Below are 16346 nucleotides of genomic sequence, written 5' to 3'. Positions count from 1 at the left end.
ATAAATTATAACCGTTAGATTGACGAAAATCAATTGCAATTAAATTGATTATAAGATTGGTAAACTTTTTTATGGTAAGTGGATCCATTCCCTAATATAATATTAATAGTATATTTGAATCGATTTATTTTATATTTAATTTTCTCAGTAAAAGTTATACAAATATTTTGTAAAAATTTATCTCAAACATATATTAGATATTTAAATTTTAATTTAAAAGAAATAGTTATAAAATAAAATTTAAAACACGGACAATATAACTAATTCAAATTCTTCGTTGCTTCAATATATTATTCAATATATGATGGTTGAATGCCACAGACAAGATATACATTGCAGTCGTAGTGCAATCGTGCTTTAAGAAATAATTCAAAGAACAAATATTTTTTCAATTGGATAGCTGTGACTTACTTTTTTTTTTTTTTTTATCTAATTTCTTATTTTTCTCATTAAAATAATAAAAGCTAAGAAAAAAACAAGGGAACAAGTCTACCTAACAAAATGAAGTGTGGCTTACCTTTTTATATCTAATTTCATATTTTTTTATTAAAATAAAGAAAGCTCAAAAACAAAAAACGAAAAAGACGAAAAAAAGGAGAACATATTTGATTTTCAGAAAATATTTAGGCCACTTTTTTTATAATCATCATCATTCAATGAAAAAGAAGAAAGAGAAAAAAAAAAAAACTCTAAACTTAATTATTTAGGAAAAAATTTATGGTGTCCTTCAATTGAAATTTTCTTATTATATTTTTTTATCTTCTCTAATCAGCTTTTTCTCTCTTTTTTATTTTTCTGCCCCATTGAATATTATGTGCTACTGAACATTAAATATGCTCTTATTATTTAGATGCCTCCGTAAGAGTAACAGACCAACTTGATATGCATTCAGTGAAATATAATACAATATTGATCGAAGAAAGTTGAAGATAATGGCACGCATACCTTAGAAAAACATTTTCTTTTACACTAATTCATAACACATTTCCGCGATTCAAATTAAGGTTCGCTTTTTCTACAGGGTAAGTTATCTGTAGTAAGTTCAATATGATGTTGTTTTGGATAAAAATTATGGTATTTTTATAATTTTAATTTGTTTCAGAATTATAATAGTATTTATATTTATAATTTTTTAAAATTTCAATACCAAAACGACATCGTTTTGAAAATAAATGCAGATAACTGCAAAAATATTTTTCCCTTCAAATTATAGTACCCAAAAATCAGTAAGAGAAAATAAAATAAAATATTTCTGTTTTAATAAAAATTACAAAAATATAACTGTTTTGAACCAATTTATAAATCTACTGCATTCATTCACGTTCAATTTGGGTTAAACCTTTCACGCCTAGCCCAGACACGAATTCTAAGCCTTTCACACCCTATTTAAGGGTGTGTGACCCTTTGTGCCTCGTGTAGGCGCGAATGAATTGGCCTATAAATATGTAACGTCCGACTGCTTCAAGAATCAATGATTACCTCACATACTAACATAAGATTTTTCAGTGTGCTTTTTCCTCACTCGTAAACTTATTGGAAAACTTTCCAATATGTCACCCATCCCAGAATTGGTGCAAGTCAAGCACGCTTAACTATATGGAGTTCTTCTGTTCCAGGCTACCGAAAAGTAAATGCATCTTGTTAGTATAAGTAGTATCAATTAATTCTTATAAGCTATCCCCAACTGTGCAGTCTCATACTTGTACAGTCTTTGAAATCTCTCTCTTTCGGGTGTCAATTCAATTCATTCATGTAATCCTCTGCTGGAAGCCTGTTATGAGTCGTTCTTTGTCCGTGTCCTTTATCACCGGTGATCACTCCTTGTAACGCCCCGTTCTAGAACCGGTTTGTTAACATCGCATTATGATATTAAGCGCAGTTACAATCACATGGGTTCAATTAAAATCCGGATAAATTTTTCATTTTAAAACGTACCGAACTTATAATACCCCATTTCGTGATCATAACCAAATTACCTTGCGGAAACAGATAAATTAAGCTTAACATCATGTTCATTTTCCATTTTTAAACCTTTAATTTACTTCTTGTTTAGTTCAATACTCCTACTATATTGTAGGTTTCTTCATTAGCTACCTGTGGCTTCAAACCGTGCTCAAATCGGAGCACTGTAGCCCAAGTTAGGACAATTTGGAGCAACACAAGAGAGTGTTGGTCACAGGCCCAGCGCGCTTCAGCGCGCTACCGGGCGCTCAAGCGCGCGCTATCGGGCGCTAAAGCCTCCACCTGGGCGCTTAAGCGCACGGAGGCAGGAAGCATCAGGTATTTCAATGTGAATGGGCGCTTAAGCGCGCATCAGGGCGCTCAAGCGCGCAACCCTGGGCGCTTAAGCCCCACAATGGGCGCTAAAACGCGAGGGGACAGTAAGCATCCCATCTTTCTGCAGCAGAGGGCGCTTAAGCGCGAGCCAGGGCGCTCCAGCGCGCAATCCTGGGCGCTTAAGCCCCCACTTGGGCGCTCCAGCGCGAGGAGGCAGAATGCATTGGCACTCGCAGGGGCAGCAGGGCGCTTGGGCGCGCTCCTGGGCGCTTCAGCGCGCTGCCAGGGAATTCTAATTCCCACATTTTTCAACTCCAATCCTAGGGGAAGGTGCATCCCCATTACCAACCCCAATTGTCTATGCCCCCAAACTAAATCCTAGCACTCATCCAACCTCTACTCATGAGATTTAGCTAGAATTTGGGCAGCATGACCTTTGTTTTCTCATCGTTTACCAATTTAAACAAAGGGTACCTAATTGATTTTCAGCCCAACCAATTCAACAACTCAATACATCACAAGCATGCATATATTGAATCTCAAAGAGACATCGTTTACTTTACATATCCTTTACAAATCATAGAACTTAGCTTACAAAACACTATGATCATTCCCTTGGCTCCCATCAACAAAAGGTGTAACCAAAGGCATGAGCATAGGCTAAGTTCATTCAATGAATCAAGGCATACAAATGACCAAGGGCTTTCAAAATAAACTCCTATACATGTCAACTACAAAAGGCATGCATAAACTCAAAAGGAATGCCACATCTCATGCATAATCCAGATATGGCCACTTGCCACCAGAGGCTCCTGCAGCATCCTTACCTGAAAGGGGGTCCCCACAACACGGGGTGAGATATACGAATATATCCAGTAAACCAGGGGTCCTTGGAGCATCTCTCCACCCCACAGTTCCATATCAGTGTAATAGCAATAACAATAATAATGCAGTAAATACATATCTATGCAAAGTGCAATACATCTCCAGGAGAAATCCCTCGAGCTCTCAAGCTGTCCTAAGGAAACTCAGATGCAAATAGTCCTACTGGCCAGCTAACTACCAAGTATGATTTACGCATCGTCATGCAACATACCAACATAGGGAAACACCATCCTATGCCACACCAAATGCATACACATACGTATAACAAAGCATTACACTATTTTATTGCATTTATATACACAATCACAACCTCTACCCTTTCAGGGCTTGGTAGAACAGTCAAGGGAATTACACCCAAGGTCCGAAGGCTTACCTCAAGCTTCAACTTGACCTTTGTTCACCACCAACAGGTTCCACAGTCAGTCAATTACAATACTTCACTTCTCAAACAAAACCTACACAAGGTTTAATGCAATCAACACATTTTGCATCCAATAACATCTCATAGCTATCAACCAAGCTATACAATTCATACCAACATAAGCATGAACTCACCTATCCAATGGAGCTAATCAAGCTCCATAGCTTGCTCCAATGGTTGATCACTCACGGTTGGTCCAAATGTCTCGATCCTAGACATCACAAGGATCCAATCATCAATCAACCAAGCCATACCATTTATCAACAATGCAAGAAATCCAATATCAAGCATCATATTCTTGCCATTTTACAAGTATGCTCATTTAGCTATCTAAGCTCATTTTCACCGATTAAATGACATTCCTAGCATTTTCCATAACATGCTCTAAGCTCCATTCTTCCTAGAACATAGCTAATTTAACTACATTTCATCAAAATCCCAATTTACTATTCATAAACCCTAACCCATGCAAATTTCAAGGAATCATGAGGTTCAAGGGTTTAAATCTTACCACCAATGGTTGCACAACAATGATGGGAGTGTTCCTCAAGCTCCCATGGAGGTAGAACTTCCCAAAACCCCAATTTTCACCAAAGGGCCGAATTTTTGAGAGGTAATATCTCTCTCCACAATGCTCCCCACTCAAAACAAAGCTAGGATTATGAAAGAGGAGGAGATTTGGAGTGGTTTAGGCTTTGGAATCACTCAAAATGGTTGAGATTTGCTCTCTCTCTCTCTTCCTCCCTTTCCCTCCTTCTCCTTCTTCTTCCTCTCTTCTTTTCTCTGATTCTGGCGTCGACGGGGAAATGGGGGGATTTGGGTTCTTTTTGGTTACTTTATCACTTAACATAGGTTAAGTGGTAACATGTGGGTATTGGTTCGTCTATCTACTCCACTCCATTAATTACCAAACTTTACCCAAAAGTCTGGAATATTATTCTAGGAATATTACTATTTTTATTTTTATATTTTGGGCACTTTCACCAGTACCCATTTATACCCTTTAATTTTCACTGAGTACACTTTTTAACTCCAAAGTGACTCAGATTCATTTAATTAAGCATTATACTTAATTTTACCCAGTAAAACATGGTTAATTAATTAATTACACTAGATTTACTAATTAATTAAGTTGGGCTATTATACTCCTAGCCCTCGTCAGCACCCGGGATGTTAGAAAATACCACAAAAATTTCACTTTTTTCTTTTACACCATCTCTCTACCTTCTTTCGAAAAATTTACTCTGACTTCTCTCTAGATTTTTTTCTTTAAGTTTTTTGTGCAATAAAGCTATGCCAATCAAGTAAGTTTTAATATCTAATTTCTCTATTTTTTAAATACAATAATAGATATGTTATACTAGTGACCTAGAAATATGTTAGTGACTTAGAAAATTATTAATGACCTAGGAATCTGTTAGTAACTTAGACAATTGTTAGTGACTTAGGAATTTACTTATGGTTAAGAAAATGATTAGTGAATTAAAAAATTGTTAGTGATTTAAAAATTTGTTAGTGATCTAAGAATTTATAAATTTCTTATGAATTTATTTTTAACTTATGACAATTGTAGGGAATTATAATATATGGGCTGATAATATATAGTCATACATCTGTATGTATATTAATTAATCTTATCATTTATCAAATGGGTGGATGTAGCAAAATGAACACCTAAACACTCATAAAAAAAAAAAAAAAAACAAAACAAAACAAGAAACGAACTTTCTTTTATGAGATAACTATCCACCTAACAGTCTAACACATCAACTTGACCTGCAGGCAATAGAATACTAATTAAACATAGACCTGACAAAGTTAAAAATAATGGTACGCACACTCTAGAAAAATATTTTCATATCATTCATCAACACATTTCCATGATTAAAAACTGCAGTACCCAAAAATCACCAAAGCATCATCATAGTAGCTTCAGTTGCAGAAACAGCAAGCTATTATGATGAGATGAAATGAAATGAAATGGCAGAAACTGCAGTATCTTTTGTTGTGCAGCATTTGTGCCAACTTCTAGTAGAAGAAGCGAATTTGCTCAGAGGGGTCACAAATGACTTCACATCTATCAAAGGTGAACTTGAGAGCATCCAAGCCTTCTTGAAGGATGCAGACAGAAGAGCTAGAGATGAAGGAGACACCAACGAAGGAATAAAAACGTGGGTGAAGCAACTCAGAGAAGCATCTTTTCACATAGAAGATGTCATTGATGAATACATCATGTATGTTGCACAGAGAATCAATCATCATGGATGCTTAGCCTCACTCCAAAAGATTGTTCACGTGATCAAAAATTTGAAGCATCGTCATAGGATTGCATCTGAGATTCAAGACATCAAATTTTCTGTTAATGGAATCAAAGAAAGAGGTGAAAGTTACAAGTTTCAGCGGTCTTCACATGAACAAGGATCAAGCAGCAGTGGAATATGGAATGATCCTAGATTGGCTTCCCTTTTCATTGAAGAAGCTGAAATTGTTGGATTCGAAAACCCAAGGGATGAACTTGTTGGTTGGTTAGTGGATGGAGCAACAGAGCGCACCGTGATTTCTGTTGTTGGAATGGGGGGACTTGGAAAAACCACTCTTGCCAAAAATGTTTTTGAGAACCAGCAAGTGAAAGGGCACTTCGATTGTCATGCATTCATCATAGTTTCTCAATCAAATTCAATAGAAGGCTTGTTGAAAAACTTGATGAAAGAGTTTTGCAAGGTGACTGAGGAGCCTCTTCCTCAAGGAATAAACACAATGGACAAGATGTCACTCCTTTCTGTAGTGAGGCATTACCTGCAGGGAAAGAGGTATGTAATCTTCTTTGATGATGTATGGAAAGTAGATTTTTGGGATGAGATCAAACTTGCCACACTTGATAACAAAATGGGAAGTAGGATAATGATCACATGCAGGAACTTGGAAGTTGCCAATTATTGTAAGAAAGATTCCCATGTTCAAGTACTAAAGTTGCAACCCTTGCCTGAAAATAAAGCATGGGAACTCTTCTGCAAGAAAGCATTTCATCTTGATTTTAATGGAAATTGTCCATCAGAGCTGGAAGAAATGTCCAAGGAGATTGTTAAAAAATGTGAGGGGTTACCCCTTGCAATTGTGGCCATTGGAGGTCTTATGTCAACAAAAGACAAAACTGTGTTTGAATGGATAAAATTATGCCAAAACCTTAGTTTTGAACTAGAGAGAAATCCCCATTTAACTAGTTTAACTAGAATTTTAGCCCTCAGTTATGATGACTTGCCTTACTATTTGAAATCATGTATCTTGTATTTTGGAATATATCCAGAGGACTACTCCATCAGGTGCATGAGATTGGTTAGGCAATGGATAGCTGAAGGGTTTGTCATATATGAGGAGGGAAAAACTTTGGAGCAAGTTGCAGAAAAGTACTTGAAAGAGTTGATCGACAGAAGCTTGGTTCAAGTCTCCAAAAATAACTATGATGGTAAAGCATCAAGTTGCCGAGTCCATGATTTCATACGTGATATGGTCATCAAAAAAATGAAGGACTTAAATTTCTGTCGTGTTGTTCGTGAAGATGATCAACCAACCGTTGATGCAACAACTCGACGCTTGGCCATAGCAACTAGTTCCTGTGATGTTCTTGCATGGATTGCACAAGTGAATTGCAAGTTCCGGTCCATGTATATGTTTGAAGCAGCAAGTGAATTGCCAGATCAATTTTTGAGTGGATTCTTTGCAAAATCTAAGCTTTTGAAAGTGTTGGATTTGGAAGGGTCATCATTGAGTTATGTTCCTAATGATTTGGGGAGTAATTTTCACTTGAGGTACTTGAGCTTGAGGAAAACAAATATTAAGATCATTCCAAAATCCATAGGTGAACTTCAAAACCTAGAAACCTTGGATCTGAAAGAAACACAAGTGCATGACTTACCAAGTGAGATAAACAAGCTTAAAAAGTTACGCCATCTTTTAGTTTACTACAGAGGTGTGACTTTAGGTTTTAGTGGTGAAACTGGAGTGCGGTTGAAGGGAAGTATTGGAAACTTGACATCTCTACAAAAGCTTTGTCATGTGGAGGCAGACCATGGTGGATTAAACCTAATAACAGAGCTAAGAAAGTTGAGACAGTTAAGGAAGTTAGGCTTAAAGAATGTGAAGAGAGAATTCCGAACCGCGCTGTGTGACTCAATAAAGGAGATGATCTGCCTTGAATCTCTTTATATTAGTGCAATAAGTGAAGATGAAATCATAGATTTGCAGTTTATTTCATCTCTCCCTAAACTTAGAAGACTTCACTTGTTTGGTGGCTTAGAAGAGTTGCCAAATTGGGTTCCAAGGCTTGAGCTTCTTGTTAGGTTGTCATTCCGATATTCCAAGTTGAAGGATGATCCCCTGAAGTCACTTAAGGATCTGCCAAATTTGCTGCGTCTCTCAATTACATGTGATGCGTATGTTGGTGAAATGTTGCATTTTGAAGTGGGATTTCAGAAATTAAAGAGACTATATCTTATAGAGTTGAATAATGTGAATTCTATTGTTATAGACAATGGAGCTTTACCTGCTCTTGATCGAATGCAATTGATGCGCATGCCTCAACTAAAGGAGATTCCCTCTAGCTTCCACCTACTTGAAAACCTTGAAACATTGTATTTGACTTATATGCCCCATGAGTTCATCCAAAGCATTGATCCAAATCATGGATCCAAGTATTGGGTCATCAAACATGTGCCTTTTGTATCTATCAAATAGAATGTTTGGTACAGCTATTCAGTCATTCACATATGAAGGTACTCTTTATCCTCTTACCACGTAGTTCAGCTATTATCATCTGCCTTGGACAATTCTACATTTTTATTTTGATGCAAGTAGACTTAATATGTAGTTTGTTGATGCAAATTGTCAAGGTTGCTGTTCGTTTCAAATTTTTAAATATCTTGAATAACTTTATAATTATATATGTTTTTAAAAGGAATCATTTGACTTCTTATTATTCGTTTATGAAATGTGTCCATATTGCCTTAATATGTTTACAAACTATATTGAATGTTTGATTCTGCATTTACTTATTTTTCTTTTGTTGGTCACTTTGTTTCTTATTCCCTTAGTGACCAGAGTGACCCTTTCTTTTCTTTGTCATGCAGAACAACGGGTATACTGAGTGTTCTGGAGCTATACGATGAATGGTGTTATTTAGATATCTTCTTTTTTTCTTTTGGTATATTAAAGGGCTAAGGAAGAAGGTGTTATTTCTCTTTCTGCTACGTATATGCCATTGTAAGCGTTATTTCAGCCTTTTGTATGTACTATTGTTTGTGGTGGGAATTGTGGATTGTTTCACTCTTACAAGATTTGTACTTTTGATATGGTGAATCATTAAGGCACTTTGGCGAATTTTTGTAACCTTGTAAGGAGTTTCACGGTTGTTTGTTAAATCTCATGTTTGCTGGGTTTGCTAGACATTGCTAAGACAGGGGTCATGATCATATAATTTAAAACAAGACAAATGGTCACCACATTATATAGATTCAACAATAGGTGGTTCGTGGTGTTCCTTCTAGAAAACCTGGGAGAGTTGTTATTCAATCAGGCTTGTCCACATCTGCCACTGGTTAAAACGTCAATTCTTATGTAATGTAACAATACAATTAAAATGTCAATTCAAATGATGAATAAGTCTTGATTACAAGCTCCAAAGAATAATTCCACAGCAAACAAAGACAATGCATTTGCCTCCGAAAACCAAAAGGAGGCAACCTAAAATTTACAACATAGACAACATGATTGGCAAGCAACAAATACAGTTACAACAAAGAAATTACATTTGTCTACATTAGGAAAATGAAAATATCCATTCAAATGAAGAAGTCTTGATTACAAGCTTGAAAGAGCAACTCCCACAACCTGCAATAAACACCACGAAAGAAAAAAAATGAAATGAAATGAAAAGCTAAAATCATTCGGTCATCATAAACCATGTATTCCATTTTAAAACTGTGATTTAAAGGATACATTTTATTTGGAGGCAGAATATGGAATTCTGTCCATATAAAAAGAGGAAACAAACCAATTTACATAAAGATATCAATATGCTATTTGTAGTACAAAGAAAGCCACAAAGATGATTCTCAAGACTTTCAAAAATTCCAATTATCAACAAACATCATAAATACACTGTCAATGTAAAAAAGTTATATAGTTGAATCCAATGATGTGTGTAGAAAAAATTATTTATGTTAATTGAAGATTGAAGCCCCAAAGCAAAAGACAAAAGGAACCCAAAAGGGACAACATAGGATTGGTGCTAAGCATTTTCACTACTAAATATATATAAGAGAAGCACTGTATGGTTGGAGGAAACCGTACCTTCATATATTTTAAAGATTGCTTGACACCAAAGCATTGTCAATATGTTTATGACTCTGAAGAGGACGAGTGAATAGTTTGGATTTCATTGTCAAAATATCTTGGACCGATCCAGCGACGAATAATTACAAGGGGAACATGCTTGATAATGAAGTAGTCTTGCCCTTTTTTAGGATCAATGCTCTCAACAAATTCAGCTGGCATATCATGGAAGTCAATAACTTGAAGATTTTTCAATGGTTTGATGCCAGAGGGGACCTTCTTCAACTGGGGGATTTTGACAAATTTCAAAGCTTGAAGAGAAAGCAAAGCTCCTTTGTCTATAAGAATGGAATTTATTCTATTCAAACGAATGAGTTTCAATACCTTCAACTTAGGAAACCCTTCATTTTGAAAATGCAAAATTTCAGCATCATAGGCATTGTCCGACACAGTGAGCTGCTGTAGATTCGGCAAGTTTTTCAGTGATTCTAGTGGATCATCTTTCAACATGGATAAACACAGCCTTAGCTTAACAAGATACTCAAGTTTTGGAATCCAATCAGGCAACTTCTCTAATCTAGCTTTCAAATGAAGCCGCCGAAGTTGGGGAGGGGATGATATAGAGTCCAAGTCAATGAATTCATCCTCAGCTATTACAGTGATATTAAGTAATTCAAGGTGTTTCATCTCTACCATTGAAGCACATAGTGCATCCCCATATTCTCTCCGTACATTCCTTATGCCTAGCTTTCTTAACTGTCTTAACATTCTCATCTCTTGGATGAGGTCTATGCCCCCATGATCTACCTCCACATAGTAAAGATTTTGCAGGGAAGTCAAGTTTTTAATACCTTTTTCTATCTGCACACCAGTTGTAAAGCCCATAAGAGAATAACCAGCTTCGTAGTTTCGATGGCAAGCAAGAAGATGTCGCAGCTTTGTGAGCTTGTTTATTTCACTTGGTAACTCACGCACGAGGGTTTGTCTTATATCCAAGGTCTCTAGGTTCTGTAGCTTACCAATAGATTTAGGAAGAACCTGTACTTTTGTATTCTTTAGGTTTATGTACCTCAAGTGGAAAAGATTCCCCAAATTATTAGGAACATAATTCAACGATGTACCTTCGAAGTTGAGTACTTTCAAAATCCTACACTTTGAAGATAATCTACCCATGAAAGGCTTAAGCAATCCACCTTTTTCAAAAACATGAATAGCACGAATGTGTGAGTTGCTAGTGCTCTTCAACAAATGGTTGGAATTAGCCCCAATAGATAGGCGTCTATTTATTCCAACTGCAACTGATTGATCATTCTCATGCACAACATGGCAAAATCTCAAATCCTTCATTTTTCTAATGATCATTTGATGTAATAAATCATGAACTTGACAAATTTTAACTTTCCCATCAAAGCACACTTTGGAAACTCGAACCAGACTTCTATGAATTAACTCAGACAAGTACTCCTCTGCAACTTGTTCCGTAGTTCTTCTTTCCTCAGAATTAACAAACCCTTCAGCTATCCATTGTTGAGTTAAACTCTTACGACTAATGGAGTAGTCCTCTGGATAAATACCAAAATAAAAAAGGCATGGTTTCAAATAGTAAGGCAGGTCATCATAACTAAGAGATAAAATCTTTGTTAGACTAGTTAAATGGGCATTTCGCCCCAACTCCAGGCTCAGATTTTGACTCACTTTCTGCCATTCAAAGATGGTTTTAGATTTTGTTGAAAATAGACCACCAATGGCCGCAATAGCCAGAGGTAGCCCCTTGCATCTTTGAACAATTTCAATTGACATAGCCTCAAGCACTGCTGGACAACGCCCATCAATCTCAAATCTAAATGCCTTCTTGCAGAAGAGTTCCCATGCTTTGTTTGGAGGCAAAAGTTGAAGGTTGTGAACGTGAACAAGAAAGGATTTCTTGGAAAACTCTGCGACATGCATCATTCTAGTGGTGATCACAATCCTACTACCTTTGTTGTTATTAGGCATGGCCAATTCAACCTGGTCTGAAAAATCTACTTGCCATACATCATCAAAGAATATCAAATACCTCTTATTCTGCAGATATAGCCTCACTTCTGTAATTAGTGACTTCTCATCCATTTCGCGTAACATCTGCGGAAAAGGATCTTTAGTCTCTTTACAAAACTGCTCCATCATGACTATCAATAACCCTCTCACAGTGTATGATTGAGAAACTGTGATGAAAGCACGACAATCAAAGTGCCCTCTTAACTTTTGACTATCAAAAACGTACTTGGCAAGAGTGGTTTTTCCAAGACCCCCCATTCCAACTACTGAAATCACTGTGCGCTCAGCTGCACCTTCCAATAACCAACCAATCAATTCTTCTCTTGGGGATTCAAATCCTACAATTTCAGTTTCTTCAATGAAAAGGGATGCCAATCGAGGATCAAACCTGCTTGATCCTTGTTCATGTGAAACTTGAAAGTTATACCTTTCACTTCTTTCCTTGATTCCACAAACTGACAATTTAATGTCCTGAATCTCAGAAGCTATCCTGTGACGGGGTATTAAGGTTGCAATCATGCAGACTAAAGCTGTAGATCTGGGATGATGTGCCTTGTGCATCAACCAGAGGTATTCATCAACGACGTCTTCTATGCGAAAAGATGCTTCTCTGAGTTGCTTCACCCAAGTTCTTATTCCATCATTGGTGTCTGCTTCATCTGTTGCCCTTCTATCTGCATCTTTGAGGAAGGCTTGAATGCTTTCTAGTTCATCTTTGATGTCTGAAAAACCTTTATGGACTCCTCTCAGAAGATTTGTTTCATCATTTAGGAGTTGTGACAGTTGTACTTGCTTCAGGGCAAACAATACTGCAGTTTCTGCCATTTCACTCTCAACTCATATTGCTGCTACCTTGCAACCTACTGTTCTGTATAATCAGCATAAGCATTCCAGCAAGTATGGAGTTTAGCCTCTCTTTTTTCTTTTGGGTACACTAGCTGTGAATGGTGCCAAGGAAATTCAGCTCCAAAAGTCAAACAAAAAGGAACGCCATTGTTTTTTGTTATCAGATTACAGTAATACTAAGAAGCGTGACAGAAAGCCTCTCTAATTATTTCTTTTAGCAAGTTGGTGGTTTAGGTAGACCATCCCTTTCATTGAACAAGTTTATTATTCCTAAAGTCAAGAACTTCACATGATCATGTCTGTATAACTATTCCTAATATTATTTTATAATGTGATTATGTTTTGTTTATATTTTGTTTATATTTTGTTTCTGCTACCTACTTGTAATACGACAGGCTTAATTCATAAAATATATAACTTTAACTTCCTTGGCATCTGTCTGACAATTAATTATATGTTTATAATCTAATAACAACAGAAAACCCCATCCCCAAGTTGCAAAGGTAGATGTGAAGGTCAATCATGCTAAGCCTTATCCTTACATTTCTGCAAAGATGCTTTTCCTGAATTCAAATCCGTAACTTTTCAGTTTCAAGGAACAACTTTATCATTGCTCTAAAGCTCACCCTCCTTGCCCTACCCTTGCATTTGTTTATCATCTTATGCCGAAGTGATGCAATAGAAGTAGCTGACACACATCATGTTACAAACCATAAGTATAGCAACTATATAATAAAAGCAAAAGGCTGACAGATAAATTAGTAATGCACTGGCTGCTAAACTAGCAATGCAAATTTAGAGCGAAATGATTATCTAACATCCTCAAAAGATATATTACAGAGGTCATAATTCCCAAAAATGTCCTTTTAAACCAAACTGATATTTTCAGTCTTTTAAAATGCAGTTGCAAATTAAATTTGAGCAAAATTTCAAAAGCCTTTCTAGAAACACTCACCAACAATCTAATGTGACTCATGAAACATTGACCTAACCTCCAATGGGTTTAGAATAAGGCAATAAGCTATTGCCACATCTAATATTGGGATATTCGCAGACATATCATAGTGTGGCCAGGACCCAGGACCTAGAGTTTTATACTGATGAAAAAAAAAATTACAGGCATACTTACATTGCAAACAAAAGCTGTAAAAGGAGAAATATTACCCATGTATACGACGCTGTTTTCCCGTGCTTTGTTTCCATCGTCCATCTACACTTGTTACCTACTTAGATGTTTAAAACTCATTAGCATAATATAATATTTAGACTAAATATCATCTTCTTCCAGCAAATTTAACGATGTCCGCTTTATTCTCTAAGAAATTCAAAATGGACCCATTTTAGTTCCTTTAGAGACTAATATAGATTTTTTTGAATTTGTGAGGAAACACGATCTTAACTAAACTAAATGGGTACATTTTGAATTTCTTAGAGACTACGATTAGCCTTTTTATTTGCTAGAAACTAAAACGGGTATCGTGAAATTTGTTGAGGATCAAAAAGGATATTTACTCCGATATTTAAAACTAGTAGGACATGAAAATATTCAAATGTACTGAAACTATGAAACCCATGGAAAGGAGGGCATCTTCTGTAATGCAGGCGCAACAATTACGGTATGCGGTGGTATTTATAATACGTATTACGGTTAATATATAATAACCCTAACTAATCTGTGTAATATGGAATTATAATATGATTAGTGAAATAATCTTAAGATTAAGGTTCTAACGAGATTAAAAATCTAATTAGATAAAAATAAAATATGTTTGAAAAAAATTCAAAAAAATGTGAGTTTTAAAAATAATTGTTAGCACGCAAAAATTACCCGAAACTCTAAAATAATTGAGTAAAACATCATAAAATATTTTTTGTGACAAGTTATTATTAGTTTGATAAGTTAAATGAACGAGATGAACTAATAAGAATACCACTTAGTGAATTGACTTTAAGGGGGTGTTTGTTACGTGGATTTTAATTGGTCTACCGAGAAAGCAAAGTTAGGAAAACTTTTATGTCACATCTGGTATCCAAAAAAGGGGAAGTTTACTGGGTTAAAATATTGTCGGTTGTTTTCTTTTGTTTGTATAATTATGTACGCTCAAGAATGGCGATGTCCTTCAAATATGTGGAATACATTTTTTCCTGGGGATGTGCAAATAGAACCGTGAAAGAAAGGACCAAAATCGCCTCACAAAGCTTCAACATGAAAGCTGGAAGGCTAACAAAAATAAACAAAAAAAACACTATTGAAAGCATCTCACCCTTATCGACTCCACATGAAGCATGCAACAAAGATAGCAAAACATGACAGAAGCTAAAAGTTGACTCACAGAGGACTAAACTTGAAAGGTGGTGTCTACACCTTTGGTGTCTATGTGAACAACGGCAACAACAATGTCTTCACAGCAGACGCCATCTGAAGTACCACTCGGTCGTAGTTTGATGAAAGAGATATTGAAGCGGTTGCTATGAAGAACATCCCATATTTCAATTCAAGTGCCTCACGTATGGTACTCGAATCTGTTTTTTTCTGTGGTTAATAATCCCATTTTTGTAAATGGGGTTATTATTGTAAAATAACCTTATTTTCCTACTATTATTTTACAATCAACTAAACAACAACTCAGAAAACTTAATCAAATTATCCCGGAAAAATTTTGGTCAACCAAACACTTTTTTGTAATTTACCCGGAAAAAATCAGTTCCTACCAATTTTTTCGTAATATTTTTTTCTCAGTCAAAAAATATTTCTCTTGTACCAAACGCCCCCTAAGTGCATCGGATATTTAGCAAAATATCTTATGTTTCAATTCAAAAAGCATTCCATTTCTCTTCTTCCCTTCGTGTCTTCTTCCTTACCTGTGACCTCCATCGCCTTCCAAGCTTGGTTTCTAATTCCTTCATTAGTTATTGAATCAACAAAGTTCCAACTAATAAAGTGTTTAGAATTCTAATACAAACATATCCACAATTTCAAATATCTTGAAAGTGATGTACCCGAGCTACTGACTTGGATTAGGCTTTTCTATAAATTATTCCATAGTTTAGGGCTTTTCAATAATTGTTAATTATTTCCCTTTTTGTTATTTTTAGATTATGTTTAAATGTGCGTTGATTGTGCGTTTATCTCCTTTGATTGCTCATGATTATTGTTATTTACTTTTTTATTATTTTATTTTGCCTATTTAAGGCTTAGAGAATCCTATTATTATCAAGTTATTTTTAGTTAAATAAAATTAAGAAAAGAGAAATAGTATTTTATCGCAATTCTTGTGTTCGTTCTTCTTTCTGTTTCGCCAATAGGTTACTGCTTCGACATTATTTGGTATCAGAGCTTTGGTTGTCACATAAATAGTTGAACAGAACAATGGCGGTCAAGGTCGAGGTCGTTGACGACAGGGTCAAGGCGACGGCGGTGGTAAATGGCGTATTCACACCCTTAACGGCGACGACGAACAACCACACATCGACGCGGGAGACGCCACAATTGTAGCAATGGCCACTACAATGGCAGAACGAGGTAGACGAATTCAGGAGCTCGAATAACTGT

The 16346-nt window shown here is 35.9% G+C and overlaps 2 protein-coding genes and 1 long non-coding RNA gene across 3 annotated transcripts; 1 reads left to right on the top strand and 2 right to left on the bottom strand.

Moving 5' to 3' along the window:
- Positions 1 to 2834: 2834 nt before the first annotated feature.
- On the bottom strand, positions 2835 to 4375 carry LOC133298232 (uncharacterized). Its single transcript, XR_009749757.1, has 4 exons — positions 4095 to 4375; positions 3718 to 3794; positions 3536 to 3617; positions 2835 to 3104 (listed from the first exon to the last, which is right to left on the bottom strand). It is a non-coding gene; the product is annotated as an uncharacterized LOC133298232 (long non-coding RNA).
- A 1098-nt stretch (positions 4376 to 5473) lies between these two features.
- LOC133298231 (disease resistance protein RPM1-like) lies at positions 5474 to 8942 on the top strand. Its single transcript, XM_061497486.1, has 2 exons — positions 5474 to 8352; positions 8707 to 8942. The coding sequence occupies exon 1, from the start codon at positions 5564 to 5566 to the stop codon at positions 8312 to 8314; it is 2751 nt and encodes a 916-aa protein (XP_061353470.1). The 5' UTR covers positions 5474 to 5563; the 3' UTR covers positions 8315 to 8352; positions 8707 to 8942.
- A 345-nt stretch (positions 8943 to 9287) lies between these two features.
- LOC133298234 (disease resistance protein RPM1-like) lies at positions 9288 to 12871 on the bottom strand. The gene is made up of 2 exons (XM_061497489.1): positions 9929 to 12871; positions 9288 to 9466 (listed from the first exon to the last, which is right to left on the bottom strand). The coding sequence occupies exon 1, from the start codon at positions 12770 to 12772 to the stop codon at positions 9977 to 9979; it is 2796 nt and encodes a 931-aa protein (XP_061353473.1). The 5' UTR covers positions 12773 to 12871; the 3' UTR covers positions 9288 to 9466; positions 9929 to 9976.
- Positions 12872 to 16346: the final 3475 nt, after the last annotated feature.

The sequence above is a fragment of the Gastrolobium bilobum genome, unplaced genomic scaffold (assembly GCF_033153095.1).
Source record: "Gastrolobium bilobum isolate Gb01-03AN ecotype WA unplaced genomic scaffold, APGP_CSIRO_Gbil_v1 utg3544, whole genome shotgun sequence".
Lineage (NCBI taxonomy): Eukaryota > Viridiplantae > Streptophyta > Magnoliopsida > Fabales > Fabaceae > Gastrolobium > Gastrolobium bilobum.
Note: the sequence above shows the minus strand (reverse complement) of the source record. Positions and strands in the feature narration are given on the sequence as shown.

What these genes read in the sequence shown, in the direction of transcription:
- LOC133298234 (XM_061497489.1), bottom strand. Translation starts at nt 12,772, where the DNA reads ATGGCAGAAACTGCAGTATTGTTTGCCCTGAAGCAAGTACAACTGTCA.
- LOC133298231 (XM_061497486.1), top strand. Translation starts at nt 5,564, where the DNA reads ATGGCAGAAACTGCAGTATCTTTTGTTGTGCAGCATTTGTGCCAACTT.